This window comes from Lepidothrix coronata, unplaced genomic scaffold, assembly GCF_001604755.1.
Source record: "Lepidothrix coronata isolate B3197 unplaced genomic scaffold, Lepidothrix_coronata-1.0 Scaffold4, whole genome shotgun sequence".
In the NCBI taxonomy this organism is placed as follows: Eukaryota; Metazoa; Chordata; class Aves; order Passeriformes; family Pipridae; genus Lepidothrix; species Lepidothrix coronata.
Genome location: NW_016690184.1, coordinates 335,368 through 354,890, shown reverse-complemented (window position 1 = coordinate 354,890; position 19,523 = coordinate 335,368). Strand labels below are relative to the sequence as shown.

The window sequence follows — 19,523 nt, the reverse complement described above, 5'->3', positions numbered from 1 at the left end:
TTTAATATATCTGCAGTTTATAACATATAGAAAATTGCCAGATGTCCTAGAATAAATTTAGAAATATGAAAGAAAAATGCACTAAGTTATTCACCACTTCTATATACACCTGTATGTATAGTTTAATATACACATTGAGGAGCTGAACTTTGATGATCCTTATGGGCCCCTTCCAACTCAGGATATTCTATATGCATACAAAATGCACATAAACCTGTTCAAATATAAAAAGAGTTTAGCAATATCATCTTGAAGAAGTCATGTCACTTAGAAAATGAAGTAACTCTCAATAATAAAAGAGAAGTTTTAAAATTAGATTCATGAAGATGTTTGAAACATGATCTATTAACTGGCACTAAGACAGGAAAAAACCTTCTAACACCAGTAATTAAGAGAACTTAAAGCACTAAATAAGACTCACCCGTCTGAAGATTTTGACTTTGTGCTTCCCAGTGTCCTCCATTTGCTTTGTTTTTTCAGTTGTCATATTTAGATTACAAGCAGGTGTTTGCTTCGACATCCCCAGTTTTTCACACTCAATTGCTTTTTCTTCTCTATGCTCAAGTTTCACTGGAGTATCTGGTACAGTTTGATCAAAACACTCCATTTTTTTGTCTTCTTCAGCACAGCATTTCACACACACGTACTCTTTATCTTCTTCACCCATCTGCTGTGCTTGAGAAAGGCTCAGTCCAACACAATCACCATGAAACCAATCATCACATCTACCACAACCTACCATAAACCTGAAAACAAAATAAGACATGTCAGTGAAAACTGTGAAAGAAGACTATAAAAGAAGATACAGCAACTTCAGCAGAACATACCACACTTGTTCTGATTTGTGCATCTCGACAATTTGTTCTTACCTGGCAAGTGATTTTCTTTGTAGCTTTACATCCATCTCCAGCCTTACGACATGGTATGATCTTCCTGAGAAATATTGGTTTTGGCCTTTTTGCCTTTTACAGTAGTCCAAGAGACTATCAAAACCTCATTATATTTATGTAATTTGCCCCCCAAATCCTACCATAGTTTTTTTTCAAACTACTATTAAAGCTCATATGAAAGTTAAAAAAAGAAAAAAAAGAAAAAAAACCAACTCTCAGAACTAGTAAACTTGTTTGAAAACACTTGAAAATTTTCTTGCAAGATCATATTATCCCTGCTTTCCTTCAAATATGGTCGTCATCCTAACATCACAAATGTATCAACTGCCAACTTCCACGATAGTACAAGGTCTTTAAGTGTTATGACAAATACAATGAGCACAGGCACAGCAACCTATTCTAAATTAGTTGGTATTTTACATCTCATTCCTTAGACCATTATTACTAAATTATTTCTAGGAAGTTACTTTTTATTGTCTCTGCTGGTGAATATAGGGCCAGGAGTTCAGCTTCCAATACCATCAGTCCAGCTTGCAGTGACTGTTTTGTTTTCTTCTAAAAAAGGTACAGCACTTTTGTGCTGCTCAGTTATTTTATACAGGTGTCCATTTAAAGGACATCTCTCAATTCACAAGTCAACTGCTTCATTATTTTAAAAGCAGAATCAACTCTAGATATGGATAGTATTTTCATAGTGCTGTAAAGATCACTTGGTCTAAAATAAAAGCATAATTTCTGACTATTTTGTGGAAGTATTTTGAAAACTTCATCACATATTACCAGTAACTCATTGCACTGATAAGTACAATTTCCAGTGCAACTACTTGTGAAGGATGTGGAATTTGTGAAGGAAGTTACACAGGCTAAACATCCCAAAAAACCTAATTCAGACTTACATAGTACGTTTTTTTACAATTCCTCCTCATAATAACGAACCTTGCATCATTACCAAATGCTTTCAAATGATGTAGGAATATCTCTTGCGTTAGCCACTTACATTTTCTTTCCCCTTTTATATTTTTTTATTTGTTTTCTTGTTTTCATTTTGTTTTTTATTTACATAAACTATATTAAAGATATGTACTATTATGTAGTCTGATTGAAGAAAATCAAGAAAGAGTGCAAGTGTATTATGAAAAGTACAAGTTCTTTTTTAATACTGAAAAATTATTTACTGAATTCCTAGGTTCTGAATTCCATATAAGAGACCGGATTTAAAAAGTAATTAATGAAAACCTGCTTGTTTCAGCAATATATTTAACAAGCTAAATACACTGACCTGCAAACCCCATTTCTTTAATCTAATACCTTTAAAATCTCTTCTGTAAGACAATTCTATGTATGTCCCTATTCAGCCTAGAATCTGCTGACTTACCAACTCTGCAGAATCATATAAATATTACAGAGGGTAATACTTAGAGCAACTTTTATTCTCCAGAACTGCAAATAAATGTTCCAGGTGGCTTGATGCAGGTATTGTATTCAAGAATACAATACTGGTATCTCGAGAGATGAGAATTCTTAATAACAGGGGACGTTTGAAACAAGAGAACAGAAGGAAAAACTGTATCTTTATGTTCTGTCCTTCCCTACTCAAAATACATCAGGATTAAATTCTGTTGAAGAAAATAGTATTTAGATGCAAAATGAGTCTGAGAAGTTTTAAATTTCCAGCAGATTGAGAAAAAGCCTATGATGCTGTTTGCTAGATTTGAAGAAACCGTTTTTTAATGTAGTTTGTGAAGAAAACTATTTTCTCATTTTTAATTTATTTCTTTTTCTGAGCTGTAAGTACACTTATAGTATTACTGGTCACTAGCAAACAATATCTGTCCATCTACTTCATAATTTTAATTAGGAAGGCAGACGTTCCTTCACATTTGTCAATATCTCAGTCTTTTCAGATCCACATTCCAGCAAAGTTCAAATACAAGAGAGGTAACAGTAGGGCACAATTACTTCTGATGGTCTTACCAGAGTAATACCATAGAATTCAAAAGCACAACAGAAAAACAAGAAAGAGGCGATGGGACTTCTACAGAAAACTGATTGCTCCTTTCTGAGAGCCTAGAGCCAAACATGCAAGGGCAAGATATACAGCATGAGTGCCTACTTCACAACTGCAAGGGTCCACAAGCAGATGCTTTACACAGGACACATCTTGTACCATTGTAAGAAAATACTAGTAAAGCTCTGGGAACACTGAAACCAGTGGCAAAAATTCCACACTTTATATTTCCTGCAAAGTTGAAATAAGATCAAAGCATACAGTCAGGTGCTTCATGCTTAAAGGATATTTTGGTGTAATAAGGAATTAATGCTTTTTGTTCAAAAATAGAAGGAAAACAAGAATACACCATCATGAAGCCACAATTGCTATTGATTGAATTTTTATTAAAATATATTGGTTTTTTTCACCAGTTTGTAAATTCAGGCATTGGAGACTAATTTGTTAAATAAGGAAGACAGATTGCAGCCTTTAGCAACCAAAACAAACTTTTGATTTAATATTTAGAAAATGGACTACATTTGCAGAAGAGATGAGATTGAAGTACACAAAATGCTGCACAACTTCAACTTTAAACTGACAGCACGTGGATTTTTTCAGCTTAGTTCACACATAATAAGGGGGCAATAGAGATGGTGTATGATATAAGTAAGGCACCAGGATAGGCATCCAGTCTTACATCTTTATTTTAAGATCTATCAAATAAATAAATAATAAAATTTTTAGAAGTTAAAAAACCCTACAATTAATTCAGCTCAGAAAAGATCAGTCTTCTCTAAGACTATACACCAAGACTGACAGATGTCATTCAAGCCATCTTAAGAAAACTACTGAAGATCAAATATTCATTTGGCTTCATTCCAGTCTTCACAACAAGGGTTCAATTACACGATATTTTAACACACACAATAAAACTTGAGAATTCAGGATTCAGAAATCAAGACTACAAAGAGAATCAGGAAATGTCCATGAAGCCTGTACCATAAAACAGAACGTAATGCTTACAATTGTTTTGTTTAAACCTAGTTACACAAAATGGTAATAAAAATACCGGTGCTGCCTGCCTAAAAAAATCCACTATTTCTACTAGTTGTTTTTTTTTTCCACACTAGTGAACTGCAAGACTGCAACTTTTGAGGCTATGAGAGAACATACTGATTTTGATACCAGTACTGTAAATAATCCTTTTTACCATAAGGCTACTTTTACATCTTTGTCTTTTCACTCGTTTGCACACAAAACAAAACTATGATTTGTAACAACAATTATATAATTGTGTCATGGGTAATGTTCAAAGACTAAAAAAGGGAGTCAAGAGAAACTGAAGCCTGGCTTGAAGGATCAAGGATGTCCTCTTGCACAGTTGTCAGTTTTGACTGAAGAGGTTCTGATATCTTGGACTAGCAAAACATCAAAGTTTCTGACTGCAGATTGCTTCAAATTTGAAGTGCAGGACTTTTACCCATGTTGTAAGGCTGGATTGGAAGATGTAAAGCTGAAAGAGAAAGAAAAATGTGTTTTAAAATATTAAATCACGCCACATTCAATAACAGAATTGCTTTCACTGGACTTTAACATAAAAACAAATTTTTTAAAGAAAAATTTAAAAAGAACTGATAGGTGACAGCAGACAGTACTGTAGCTCATTGGAACCTTTGCACAGAGCATGTTATTGTTTCATTCCTTTAAAGAATCCCCTTCGGAGTCCACATACCAGCATGAAAAGAGGCACCTTAAAATCAGAAAGCAATAGATGAAACATCTCTTATGACTGGAAGCCTTTCTTTGGTGTTATTTGTAGTAAATTAAATTCATCCCTTAGATGAAGAACTCAGGCTTGATTTATTTTCTAAATATACAGGCCATATTTTAAAATTAACTTATGCAAATTCTATTTATGTAACAGGAGCAAGTTTCCAGAGAAATTCATTACCATGAAATGGGCAGAAACCATCTTATTCATAAAACATTTTTTCATTGTAAAGCTAAACTTAAGAGTAAAATAAAAGACAAAAAATTGGGAGTTGTCAGAGTAGTTCAGTGTGAGCCAGTAATCAGCATTTTAAGATTAATTAATAATATAAGTTGCACTGTCACAGAAAATAATTTATTGCTTCCCTTTAGTTCTTCACGTTTGTGGCACACAGCATAGGGGAAAAATACAACAGGACTCATATCTTAACCCAACCCCCCACCCCCAACAAACAAAAAAAAAAAGCAAACCCAACAATTCAAAACATGACTTTAACCCCAAACTCATGCAGGAGTAAAACACACTTTTTAAAGACTTGAGTATCTAATGCACATCCCACCTGCATCTCCCTCCCTAAATGTTCACCAAATTTCTACAAAATCTGTTGTAAACTTATATTAACATTACAACTGTGTCTCAGCTGCACTGATGCTACAGTCCAGTCCATGTTAAAGCAGAGACATTGCATGGCAGCAACTGGTTTTCCTTCAGCTTATTTAATAAAGAGGTTAGTTGAGAAGAAATTCATGGCATAGCAGCTTTAGCAGAGCATATGTTCCACACCAGTATAGCTCAATTAAAAACTCAAGCTCTGTCAAAAAACAGTCTTGTCGGAGTAGTTCCACTTATTTGCTTTTTGACAAATTCTAACACAGAAGACATGATTTTTCAGGTTCTGATCTTCTAGAAAGAACAACCAATCTCAAGCAAACATTATCAGCAGATCTTTGGCACAGAATTTGCAGCACAGAAAAAGACACTGCAAACTTATTTCCTAAATATTAAAGTTTAATAACCCAACTTTAATGCAATATAAGTTCCTTTTCTTTCTTAAAGGCACAATTTTCTTTGTTTTTCATTTTACAGGAACTTCTCCAAAAAGGAAGCAGGAAAAAGACAAGCAACTTTATGCTTTTTGAACTAAAGCTAAACAAGCCAAACAGCAAAACCAAAACCACTGAACTTCCCAAAAACATTGAAAAAATTAGTACATTTCCTAAAATTAGTTACAAATCTATACCAAAAAAATCACTAAGGGAAGCTTCATTACCAGTGGATTCTATCCACATGTTGCATCTTGCAGTATCAGTGTCATACACTCTACAAACTGCATTTATAAGTAGTTTATATTTATGCACATCTTTTATAAAACCCTGTTTTAGACAACTTATAGTATCCATTTGCCTGACTCCCTAATGCTACAGGTATTAATAATAATCCTACCAATACTACAGCATAATAATATAATCTGTATGAAGTCTACTAATACAATTATATAACTGTAAATATAAATCACAGTGGAGTCCTTCCATTTGTTAATTATACATTACAATGCTATTCTGTTTATACTGTCATTCAGCTGTGGGTGGACAAGCAAGATAGCTTTTAATATTGCAAGGCTTTTCACAGTGGAAGAAAGTAGTAACAGAGGCAGATAACTTAAAAGCATCATCCATAACTGTAAACTGATGACATCTTGCATAATCTGCAGTTTAGCATACTCATACTAGTCAATGAACATTAACTAGAATTAAGGCACCATCATTATTATAATTATTGTTCCTCTTGAAGAATGTTCTCACAACAGATCATTTACTATATACAATCCACCCTAAAAAAAAAGTGCACATGTAATTTAAGGATCATAATAAGTTTGGAGCCTTAAACTCCTTCCTCATCCACTCTCTTTTGTACTGGCTGTGCAAAGTGTATGATAACCTGATTGCAATATAGTTTACTGATAATTAGCACTATTTTCAAAATACAAATGTCCTAATAATAATCCTTACTACAGGAAAAAACAGTTTGCAGATTTTTTTTAACTCCATCCATCAGCCAAAGTACTTTTCTGCATTACATTTGTGAAGAAACTTTTTAATGATGACGTGCAAAGCAAGAGATCAGAAATACTATATCTTTGCTAAATCAACCTCTGCACTTCCCAATTAATCACCTTTTACAACATTACTAACTTTTCCTCTGTATTAAAGCAGAGTTGAAATGTGGGGAAAAGGAAGACCCTAAGCAAAACTCTAGTCCTACATCACTTAGTTTTTCTGCAAGGTCTGAAAAGGTCGGTTTGTGTCTGACCACAAGATCTTTAATCTGTCTTCAGGAAAAGTAACTATCTGTGATGAAGCTTAATATTTTCAACATCATTTGGATTCATTAAGAATCTGAGTAGTAACTTCAGCCTGTAACATTTTTTATGTGGTATATATATCCATACACATTTCATATATAGATAGATGAATTAAAATTTATGCATATGATTTGTTATTAGCTGATGAGAAAACATCTGACAGCAATATGGGAACACACTGGCAATGTCAAACATGCTGAAAACAATACTGTAACAACAATTCAAACCTTTCACCAAAAAAAACGCCTTTCAGATGTGCTGAAGATTACAAAAAGTTAAATCATCATTATCTGACTTGCCCAGAAACACAAGGTTTAGCTTTCATACAAAAGAACAATTCCTTTTAGTTATGTAGCAAACGTATATCTCTGAATGGAAATTGTCACAACACATCAAGCAAACAGACTGAAAGAATTAGTCCTAAAGCCAAACATTGACAACCCACTCTGTGTAATGAAAACACAGATACAACACAGCTATGCTGGTTACAGCTACCAACTCAAAGACAAGTGGAAAACAGAGTATGAATAGGCATTGTTCAAAGCCCAAGTGCCAAAGAATGATGATCTATTAACAGAAAGAAAACAGGCATTGTCTCTTACAAAGCAAGACACGTTATAACTTGTGAACTTGTTTGATTATGCAATTTGAATGTCTGTAAAATGGGATTCCTCCTGTCCCAGCCAAATCCATTATATCTGCAGTGCAAGGGAAGTGCATTTTCACTTTGCATGTGGCCAACAAACTATTGCATGTATTCCTAAAAATATAAATTGACTCAAATTTTCAGGTGCTGATCTGAAGTAAAACATACAAATACCATCCTTCTACTGTGCTTCCAGCAGGCGCAGTAAGATTACTCTGGGGTCATGTAAGGCCTACGTAAGCATGGCCCTTTTGGAAATCTGAACACAAAGAAAAGAAATCTGTACACATGACGACATGATCTCCAGACATTACCTTCAACCTGAATCAATTTTCCAAGCTTGGTATTACAGTAACAACAAGTTAGTGGCTTTGCATTTATTACAGGCAATACAAAAAGATTCAAGTGACTACTATTCCACACCCTGAATTTTTTAACATACTACATTAACATGACATACTGCAAAGCTCTTTGCACATTATTTCTCAATTTGGGGCTGCAACTTCAGTTCAACTTCTTTTTCTACAAGCAATTTGTACTACCACATTGGTAAAAATTTTTAAAGTTGAAATAACCATAGATCAGGATAAAACTACATGTTTTTTCAGATCTTCGCTCTGCCCTTGATATTTGTTGAACCTACAGACGTTTGACAGTATTTGTGTCTCACACTTTCTCATCTTCCCTTACACAATGAACAGAGAAAAAAGGGAAAGAGGTTAGGTAAGCTGTTTCAAAAGGGAAACAAAAACTGCTTGAAAAGTAATCCAAAAAGCAAATGAAAAAAACCTTTCCCTAGAGTAAACTTTGATAGTTTTGATGGTTTTTTAAGAGAGGGAACTGAAATTTATCATCTTACACTTTTTCTCTTTTGCACTGCACTGGAATTGTTTTCTTATTCTTCCATCAGTAATTAAACAAGGACAAAATGACAAGGCACTTGAGATAAAAGTTTTGCTTCCTCTTGTATCTTAATGATAGCAAGTGAATCTGAAAGGTTTCAGTTATTTGTAGCATACAACTACAAAAAAAAAGTAATTTGAATAAATTAAAACTTCAGTACTTAAGACTAGTGATGATAAAAAGTGCTGCACTGACAGTCTTAAATCTTCTGTTATTAGGCACAGGGCTCAATACCACAAGTTTCCTCACGTTGTCTCAGTCACATTCTATACACAAAAATTCTGTGTTTATGCACTAAATATCTTTCAACAGATTTAGCAAATCTGATCTTCTGCTGAAAGGGCCAGTTGCGTCGTTTTGCAATGCAAGCACATAAAACAACACAATTACAATACAAAAAACCTAAAACACTTAAGACTGACATCACAAAAATGAGGATACCCATAACCACCATCTGTGGCAACTCATGGGCTTTCTCAATCCAACCTCAGCTGGTGATTCATCCACTACACAATTCTGGCAGCACTAAGAGCTGGCAATGCAAAATTGGGTTAATTGCATTTAATACTGTATCAATGCATATACGTGTATCTTCTGTAACATTACTTTGACTTCATAAACTAAAATAAGCAGATTTAGTTCAGAGTTACTGCCACATCTTCCCATACCAGTTAGATCCATTTAGTAATAAAAATCAGGACTTTCTGAACTCCAACAAGACATTCAAAAAAGAAAACCCATAGAATGCTTAAAATATTAGCAAATATAGAAAGAATGCAGGACAAGTTCAACTCAAAGCTGAATTTTTAACAGCTATCAAGAAGTTTAAACCTTAAATATGTATATTTTGCTTTAAAAATATCCAGCAAACCTACTGCTAATTCTTTTCATAGGCCACATTGATGTAGTCATTATAGCTGCACAGTAAATGAATTTTAAGGTGTTTGTTTATCAAATATGATACAGTAACTCAAAGCTAACAAGGGCTCTTCTTAAATACTATGAATGCTAAGAAAAACCCTCAGGCACCAAAGGTGCCATATTTCACTGTGATGTAGGGAGTTCTAAAGTACAGTCACTGAAAATTACTATTAAAACTTTCTCTCACATAAGCAAAGGACTAATCAGAATCATCTTCAATTTGATATTAAAAAAACAAACGTAGGCTAGGAGGTACAACTGCAACTATGAAAACTCCCTCATCGTTAGGTTTGAAGGCAATTTCAGATATGTCCACATGGATGTTTTACGGGGTTTTTTTTGAGACTGATGTTCTTCCTTCTCCTCTCCCCACCCCCTGCCAACTACTTAATTACTATTACATGAAAGCCTCACAGCAATGATTACATAAATTGAAAAAAAAACCCTCTGAATCTCTAGGTATTAGAATTGTACTTGTACCAGACAAAAATCACATGTAAACAATTATTTGATTTTTTTTGGTTGATGGTGATCCTTCGACTTAAGAGGTCTCTGGAAAGAAGGAAATTACAATCTGGAACATAGATATCTTAGTCTCATTTCCTTTCTATGAAAAAAAGTCAAGTTTAAAGCGCATAATTTAACAGCATAGCAGAATTATACATTCATCAAAAAATGTATTCATATAATAAAACATTTATATTCAAACTTCTTGGCTAAACCAGTTTCTAACGCTCTATCTAAAACACTAAAAAAAAGTGTATGAGTGCAAAGGAAATTAACTGACAGTATGACACGCAAGTTTCCCTTACAAGGCTATGATTTTTTGTTTTGGCACCAGCAGCATGAAACATTTGGTAAGAGAGGAAAAAAATTATCTTTCGAGACCAATAAGAAATTCCTAAGACACAAAGCCACACACACCTGTTGCCATGTGGCTTTTTGCAAAAGCCACACTGCTTGCTGGGCACCCAAACATGTTTACTTTCACTAGCAGAGGTATGTTCCAAGCCTTCCCTTCTAACAGTTGAAATGTTATCTGGAATGAACAGTGGAGGTTCATCAAGTGAAAGACTTTTGCTACTTCTTCTCTGGCGAGGTTGGAGAGTCTTATCATTTCTTTTTGATTTGTTTTTTTCTTTATCATCCTCTTTCAGGTGTTCTACAACAGGGTGATCTTTTGTCTCTGTCTCTTCCTTTGTGGAGCTATTTGTTTTTAGCCCAGTTGCAAGCTGGTGTTTCTGCCCATGGGCTTGCTTCTGACCAAGATTTGAAACATGCCCTGACAACGAATGCACAGAATGGTGGGTATCTTTAGAACAGCTTTGATGAGTAGGAGATTTCTCACTTGCTCTTTGAACGGATGACTTCTGTGCTTGCCCAGAAGCCTGGACTCGGGGTATTTTCTTCAGCAACGTATTACTCTGCTTTTTTATGGTCGTTCCTGAAACACAGCTCTTTGCTTTCAAACTCAGATCAGATTGTTTCTTCCTAATTTTAGCTGGGTTATTTGGATGCTGATGACTCTCTTGCTCATCTGCTTTCCGCTTCAGACCTGCTGAAGATGGACTGTGAACACCCGAAGCAGTAACACCAGCTCTCGTTCTTGAACGCATCACTTCTTGTTGCACTGTACCCAATTTCTGCCGAGTATCTGCAGTCAGATTTTGTTTATTCTGTATTACAGATTTACTATGCCGGGGCCTAATGTTCTTTTCATATTTTGTTGAAATGCTAATTTGTTTCTCATCATCCTGAAATTTTAATGCCTCTGGGCCTTCTACTTTAATACTGCTGATCTGATGCTGTACATTTTGGTTTGTTTGGTCAAGAACAGTGCTTTCTAAAATGCTATTTCCTGGGTCAGCAGAAGTCAATTCTTTGCTTTTTAAGTCTTTATTATCAAACTCTGTACTGTCCAATAGTTTCTCAGATGGAGTTACAGTTTTCTCCACTCCCTTGTCATCATCTCCAGCTTCTGTTACACATTTCTTTACTGACAGTGTATTTTCATCAAGAACTTCCACATTGTGGGAAGCTAAACTACAATCAAGCCCCTCTTTTATAGAGCTAGACAAATCTGAAAAGGTGTCACAAATTTCATTTGGATTCACGCAAGTACTAGACGGATCATCAGCTTTTCCAGTTAATCCAATTTCATCATGCTCTTCTGTTTTCTTCTCTGATTCCTCTGCTTTATTATCATCAGCTTTTTCTTCTGAAGAATTTCCCAAGTCCATTGAATCAATCACATCATTTGACTCATTTTTAACTGGAGTCATTTCAGTATCTGCAGATACTGAACAAACTGGCTCAGCATTCCCAGATTCAGTCTTCGTTGCAACCTCTGCTATTTCCTTTGTTTCTCCAGAAGGAGAACAGGCTCCTATAAAATTAGCACAACTTAACTCTTGGGATGTTTCCTGGACTTTTGCCTGATCAAGGGTTTCAGACTTCACTTCATTCACATCTTCAGGACCAGGCAGACATTTTGTATTACTCTGGGATGCTGCTACTGCTGCTGTTCCTTCTGTCTGTCCTAATCGTCTTGTACTACGCCTAACCTCTTTAGGCTGCTCTACTTTCGAGGGTGCAGCAACATCTGTCTCTTTAACTGGACTTCTCTCTCGTTTCTGTCCACTTTTTGGAGCAGATCCACCTTTTACAGACGATTTCTTGGTACTAACAGGAGGAGCAACATTCGAACGCTTGGCCAGGGTGCTCTGTCGGAGACTCCGTACTGATTCTAGGAAGGGAAAAAGGAAAGTGCCTTAGCTATTCAGCTTTCTTCTCTTTGCAAACACAAGATTTACCTAGAATAGAGCTGATTTACCCCAATTTAGGTTACTGGACACAAAGAGAACTTAAAACTTAGTTGTTTACTAAACTTAAAAAAAAAAAAAACACTAACCCATAATACTTGCATTTCAATTTTGCACTGTCATAGTTTGGATGTAAAATCTCGTTATTCCAAAGGCTAAGAAAGTTCTGAGTAGTATATATAAAACAGAATATATGATAAAAAAAACAATCAAAACCAACTGTACTTTTCTACCACTCAATCTTTTCTGCCTCAAACAAAATTTGCACAAGTTCTATTGTGATTAGAAGTATAACTATGAAGTTTAAAAAGCTTTTAGAGAACAGAGTCTATGAATCCAAGATCCAGTCACACTCTCACTTCATAACATTTCTTACATTTCCTAAACAAGAAACCATTTTAGTGCCTTTTTAAAATGCATATTCACCAGCTTTGTACCACAGGCTCTTATTTAAATTTTGATCTCCACATTGAGTAATTTTATCTTTTTAACTCAACCTGCTCTAATGGGGATAAAAGCAGAGTGGTAAATAACTCCACTAGTTCAACAAGTTAGAAAAGCCCTAACTATAACCAATTAGCTACCACAAAGAATTTAAATATTTTATTAAAATATTCATTAAGTATATTGAGATATTTTGATCAAAGAGTTTATAACTGTAATTACCATAACCGAATTCAAAGCAAAGAGAAACTACCCAAATAAAAATTAATAGAATCAAAATTTTAATTGAAAATAGAGACATGCTAGCATAATATTTCAATGCTGATTTGCTACTCTACCATACTTTTGTTGGTGAGGAACCACAGTGCTAATTTGATGCAGGTAAAAGCATCAAAGTCTCAAAAATTAGTTTAAGGACCACAAGGCATAAGGAAGACATTAAGTATTTTTTAAAGAAGAATTCTGAGTCATACCCTATGGATGCCAACTTTTAGCTGCAGTGCATGAAAAGCGAAGTGTCTGTATTTGAGTTCACACAAGCAAATTGCAAAGCTTTACTTTACATTTATAAATGTTGGGGGGGGGATTGTAAAGATTTAATTTACTTCAAACATGCAAACATATAATCTGTGATCACCTTGTGCCATTAAGCGTGGTGATTTCCTCGGTGATGTGACTGATGTTTCTTCAGCACGACTCCTCAAATTCCTGTGAGGTAAAACAAGCTCATCATCATCAAGGGTGTCATTACCACTCTCTTTAACTCCTTCTTCATCCATAGTATCATCCAGGCTAATCACTGGAAAAAACAAACAAACAAGAAAGAGCCTAAAACTTAAAATGATCAAAAAATGTTGCTGCTGTAATGCTGAGCAAAACAGGGAAAAATAAATAAAGTGGCCACCAAAAAACAAACAAAAGGGGGGGAAAATGAAGAAATGCAGGACAGAAAATTCCCATGTGAGGCAGATTCAGTGCAGAAGAAGCTATCACCCAAAGCTTACAATTTCTGTAGATAGTCCTTATAGCTTTTTTGTGGACTCACATTTTTGGGCTTTTTTTTTGCCACAGGAAGGTCCCCAGTCTTAGAGGATCAGCTGTCTCTCACTGTCCCTTCCCACCTAAGAAAAAGTGAAGAAAGGTAAACAGCAGAAAGAGCTGATCCAGGAGTGCATAGTTTAAAATCACAGTTTTCTCACAGGATATAATTTTAAAAGTTTTAAGTCCCAACCACATCACATATCTGGATCTGAAATGCCTTTTTGGAAGAGCATTAAGTGCAGCAAGCACCTAGTCTCCCAGGAGAGAGAGACAACATTGTCTTGAGTGAATTCCTATGTTGCACTAACCTGAGAAGGACCCCAGAAGTTGCTCCTGAAAACAGGTTTCTTAAGAAGCAGTCCGGCCACTGTAGGAGCCATTCTCCTCACTTGCTTAAAGTTTGGTTCTGCAATGGTAACCTCTCCTGTCCCAAGATCCTATGTGTGATTAATGAATCCTGGTCCCCCCGTGGGATGCAAAGTTTGTGAGATCAAGCCAAACACCCAAGTGATTCTACAAAACATGTAGGATGGTCTGACAAGTACAACACAGACTCCAGTCAACCAAATATGCCATTTTTTACTATTCACACACCTACCTAGAGGCATTTTTAAGATAAACTCATAGGAGAGATATAAGATATCTAAAAAATTCTAACAACTGCTTACTTAAGACTGATATAAATTAATACCCCTGCCACAGAAGTCAAAATAAGCAAGAAGTTAGTCTAAAAATTCAAAGGTTTAATTTATCTCAGAAAATCTGTCAATTCCTGCTCCTTTTCAAGTCTAATGTTACTGCAACTTAAAATAACAATGCTCTAGCGAAGGCTTTATATACTTTGAAAATAACAAAACTGAAGTTGCAAAACACTGTTAAAGCCTAACAGTGATGAATAACCAAGTTGATCAAGACTGTAATTCAGTCTACAATCACTTGCCATGAAGAAATAAAAAAATAAAGCAACCGAGCAACATGTTAAAAGTTCAAATATTAGGAAGTTTTTTAACAGCCTCTTAAGGAAGGCTGACCTTGGCACCCAGCAATCAGCACTCTGGATCTCCGTAATTAGATGGCTGCCAGGAGCTGAAAGCCAGAAGTTTCTTAAGCTGACAACTCATCGTCATTCATTTTATTTTAACCATCATTTTTAGACACTGAACTGTACACACCAGTTACAAGGGAAAGTGTGTTTGCAGAAACTACTGGCAGCTTCTGTTTTCCAATCCAGAGCCACCTTTACGTCTGTGCATGTGTACAGACATACACAGATATAACACACAAGCTGCAGGGGACTGATAATGTTGGGCTTACTCCACTCAGCAGTGTTCCTTAATCACTTATTTGCTATAAGCTACATACTGGGAAGGACACACCGGCAAAAAGATGGCATTTTAACTGCCTCATTAGACTTTATCTTCTCCTACATATCTAATACTGGGTGTTGTCCAAGATGGCAAACTGAACGAGATGGACCCTCACCCTAACTCCAGCTGCCCATTCTTATGTTTCCAAAGACTATGTCCTCCCAACAGGTCTTCACTTTGGTATTAGTTTTCTCATAATGTTCCTACAATACATGAAACCAGTTTTCAGGAACAGATTGTGACAAAGGAGACTCCTTTCAGATTCAATTTTGTTTCCTCTGTGTAGAAACAAACTACTAAGCTACTGAAGACAACATGAAAAATAAAAACTATTCAGACAGCTTCTAAAACAGCTTTGCAGCATATTTCAGGGCTGACATTAGAGCCTCAGGTTTTACAATGCTCTTCCTCAAGTTACCGAATTTATACACCCTCCTTTATTAATAACAGAAGGGACAATTCAGTCCACCAATGACAGACAGTCTGAAATATTAGAATTAAAGCATTTTCATACTTACAAGACTCTGTGCGGTAGCTTTAATTTTACAGAGGAATTTGAAACACAGAATCCTGCTAATTTCAAACCACCTGAGCTACAACTCAGCTAGTACAGACAGCCTCATGAGGCCCCCGGATGAGGAACATTCGACACAGACCCTGCTGGGAAGAGAAGTGATAGAAAACAGCAATAGATACAGAGGAGACTAGGAAAGTAAATTATGAAAGAGAAGTGGAGGTAGAGAAATAGCACTGGGAAAAGTAAACCAAAAAAAGCAAAACGGGAAAGAACTTAAAAAAAGATAGAGATGATCTCAGTAACAAATATCTAAAGATTATCTCGGTAATAAATATAGAAATCAGAAGAATAAAAGATAAAAGGAAAAATAAAGAAAAAACATATCTGAATAGGGAAAGTTGTACACTAATGTACAACTGAATGGACTGAAAATAAGAAAAATACAAATCACATTTAGTGGAATTTTCCAGGCAGTGGAAAAGGCACCATCGACCTTCAACTTACTATTTTGAGTCTCTCTATGTAAAGGTTCTAAATTTCCAAACTACTGTGCTGTACTATTTACTCATTTTTATATATGTTATACAATAACAGAATAACATACAATAAAAATAGTTTACTTGCAAATTAAAAGTAATACTTTCCATGTCCTAAAACAAAAGCATAATCAATTTTTAATTCTTTAGTAATGTAAAACTGAGGAAAAACAAGTCTTACTTTCTGGAGAAAGAGGAGGTAAGGAGAAGAAAACACCCCTAAAAACATCCTCAAAAATTCTAATGTTTATAAATCTTTATTTTTATTAACATAAATATTCCCTTAATTATTTTCAGCCACAACTAAGACAAAAATATTCAAAGTTTTGACACACTAATCAAGGTAAATCTCAACTGTAGAAATAAATTTCTTTTTTGTAGATGTTAGCACTGGACTTCTATTCCTTAGGTAACCACACGGAACAGAATATCACTGTTTCTGCTTTGCATTGTTGTAAAATGCTATATCCAGATGAATCACGCTAACAGCAGGGATGTGCAAGTTCACAGCAGATTCCATACAGGCGTCACAAATTATATGGAAATGGTTGAACATTTTAAAATTTCGACTGTTTTATACATAATAACCGAACATTATGCCTCAATGAAAAAAACAGTTACAGTCTAAAACAGCAACTAACAGTTGTCCAGACAAGTCTTCAGAAGAGCTAATAAACTAAACTAAAGAAATGAAACATATGTAGATACTGACAAAATATCACTATGTCTCAAGACTGCAAATGAAGATGGTATATTTTATATAAAAACCTTTTTCCTACTGACATTTGTGATGCATATGTTCAAGAAACAGAATTAAAAATACTCTTTTTTAAGAAAAAGTTTATTATCGAGAAAAATTAGTTGACTGATGACATAACTTACATAAAGAAACATGAAATCCTAACTCTTTCACAAGAGTTTGCCTGTAACCTGTTGAACTGAGAATTCGCCTGTACGGACCTTGTACTGACCGCCCAGTGCAAGAAAAGAATCAAAGTACCGTATAAAACACTAACTAAATATTTGCTCCCATTCTCCATTAATCTCTACATTGTAAAGAGGTATTTTTCCTGTCTTTACAAAAAAGACATATGAAAATCAACTAGGATTAATAAACTTAATACAGCATGTATCTTGACAGAAGACTGCATATCCATTTTAATAAAAAGATGGAGCTACATCACAAGCCTACTGATTTGTAGTTCTTTAGCCATATAAGCCTATTACTTTGGAAATAAAGAGCAGTGAAGCACAAATTTCAACAACAAAGTAAAAACACCAAGTAAAAGCACCAAATCAAGCACTTTAAACTAAATCATTTTATTAAGAAGGGAGTCTTCATGCATTTACAGATCAGACAACTCATCTAAAGAAGGACCTAAAATGGGGGAAACAGGTGGTTTTCCACCTACAAATAGAAAAGCATGCAAAATAAACATTCTCAAAGTTCTCAATACCAATACAGTAAATTTAAATTTTATACAGGAAAGTTACTACCTTTGCCACAAGACACTGTGGAATTATTCATATGGACAGCCTGAAGGAAGGAAGGTATAAGGAGGTAAGAAAACTGAGAGAAACAACTGTATATTTTGAGCTGGAATCTGAAGATTATGTTCAAAATTACTTCATATGCAGGAGGAAAAATACAAGTACCTTTGGCTTTACTGAAAAGAGCCTGAAATGCCTAACAGTCAGACAGCACACTAGCTAAAGAAGTATTTCTAGTCAGAACAACTGGTTTGGCCCCAAAGATTCAGCAGGTGATCATGATTTTAGCAGAGGTAACACTGCTTTCAACTGTACTCATGAAAACACAGGCTAAAACTAGAAAGAGCAGACCGTACTTGGGAGAAGCACTTTCCCGGCAGCAATCCAGAGGGACAGGAAAAAAAGGGCAAATAAAAAGATGTCCCTAACACACTTTGTACATTCTTACAGGTTCAGTCTTCACCATTTATGATAAATACCCGATTTTATAAACATATCCATAAACTAAATTGGTTAAAAGTTATATTTTAATATGAAATCCAGAAATGTCTCCAGATGATAGGCAATTAAAATTCCAGTCCCTGTATTATGTGTATAATAAATCAAACTGCCCCAGTAAATGACATCCTGAAAAGCTGCAGAACTCGTGATAGCTGAGAAGTACCAATTTTTATAATGCTGATTATTTAGCTCACTGGCACGTGACCACTTTGACCTCCTATGCTCACAGGTGGCTAAGCTTCCAGCAAGAACAGAACAAAACAGAAAATCCATCACTAGGGTACCATACAAAGTTGAAAAAAATGTGTTGCTCTCAAGAGTTATGTCATATCTAAACTTCAGAGTTTCTACTTCTCATCAAGGAATTGCTCAGAAAGAGTGAAAAAAAACCAACAAAGCAACCCCAAACCCACACTTCCATATCCACTCACACCACCAAAACATTTAAGATGGCCAAGAGCTGTCCTGTGTAATCTGCTTTCCTATGTTGGTCATTCAGAGCTTGGAGGAACAGACACCTGATTAAATTGATAAAAAGAAGCAGAGAGGCACCTAAAATACGATTTGAGACCCTCCTGATTGCTTCAAGAACTTGGATTTCATTTGTTTCTCAAAAGTCTCATTTTGCCAAATTCTGTCCTTTAACTGTCAAGGAGAACAATTATATCCATTTCTAGTATCAACAAGAGGTCTTTCTGCTAATACCTACTTCAGAACAGGAAATGGCCTCCATTACTGCTAAGCTCCTATGAGCTGCACTGAGTAAAACCTGTGGATTGTACCTTGATTCACAAAAATAACAGAGAACTTCCTAACTGTGCCATAAGAGCAGCAATCTGCTCAGTCTAACTCCATAAACCAGCAACTTAACTACATCTTTGCAGTTTAGCAGTCACTCTTTGCAAACACATTCTAAAAGGATTTCAGCCTAACATCTGTTAATTTGACCCCTATTCTATCCAGCTTCTGAGAGGGTCATAGAAAGTTACTTCTACCTCTGCTCAAAGCCATTACCAGGATCACCTGCAAAGAATCTTGTCTTCTCTAAATATGTAATTATTCAATCAGATCTGAAAAAGACAATCCCATTCTATTACTCAGTGGCAATTACAGAGCAAGCTCAGCAAGTTTGGTCAACTCTGGCTTTTGTTGGTCTTTGTCTGACCAATAATGTCACCTAACTGAAGAAACTACTTAGATCCAGAACAATCTGGATTCTGACCAAGACAAACATGAGATTATTTTTACTGGTAGTGATATAGCTCTTCCTACAAATAGACAGGCAACAAACATACATTGTCATATTCCTTGCTATCTGTCA

The 19,523-nt window shown here is 35.3% G+C and overlaps 1 protein-coding gene across 9 annotated transcripts in view; it reads right to left on the bottom strand.

The window, feature by feature from the left end:
- PHF3 (PHD finger protein 3) overlaps positions 1–19,523 on the bottom strand; it is a 51,617-nt gene that overhangs the window by 18,264 nt on the left and 13,830 nt on the right. For 4 of the 9 annotated variants that reach the window (XM_017824550.1, XM_017824619.1, XM_017824559.1 and 1 more), the window contains 3 exons: positions 13,387–13,548; positions 10,408–12,229; positions 422–746 (listed from right to left, as the gene is read on the bottom strand). In XM_017824550.1, the coding sequence (XP_017680039.1) occupies positions 422–746; positions 10,408–12,229; positions 13,387–13,548 (2,309 nt within the window). Of the gene's footprint in view, positions 1–421; positions 747–10,407; positions 12,230–13,386; positions 13,549–13,794; positions 13,871–14,098; positions 14,204–15,675; positions 15,695–19,523 lie in introns of those variants that run through there. The other 5 variants (XM_017824586.1, XM_017824577.1, XM_017824568.1 and 2 more) reach the window with 3 other exon arrangements.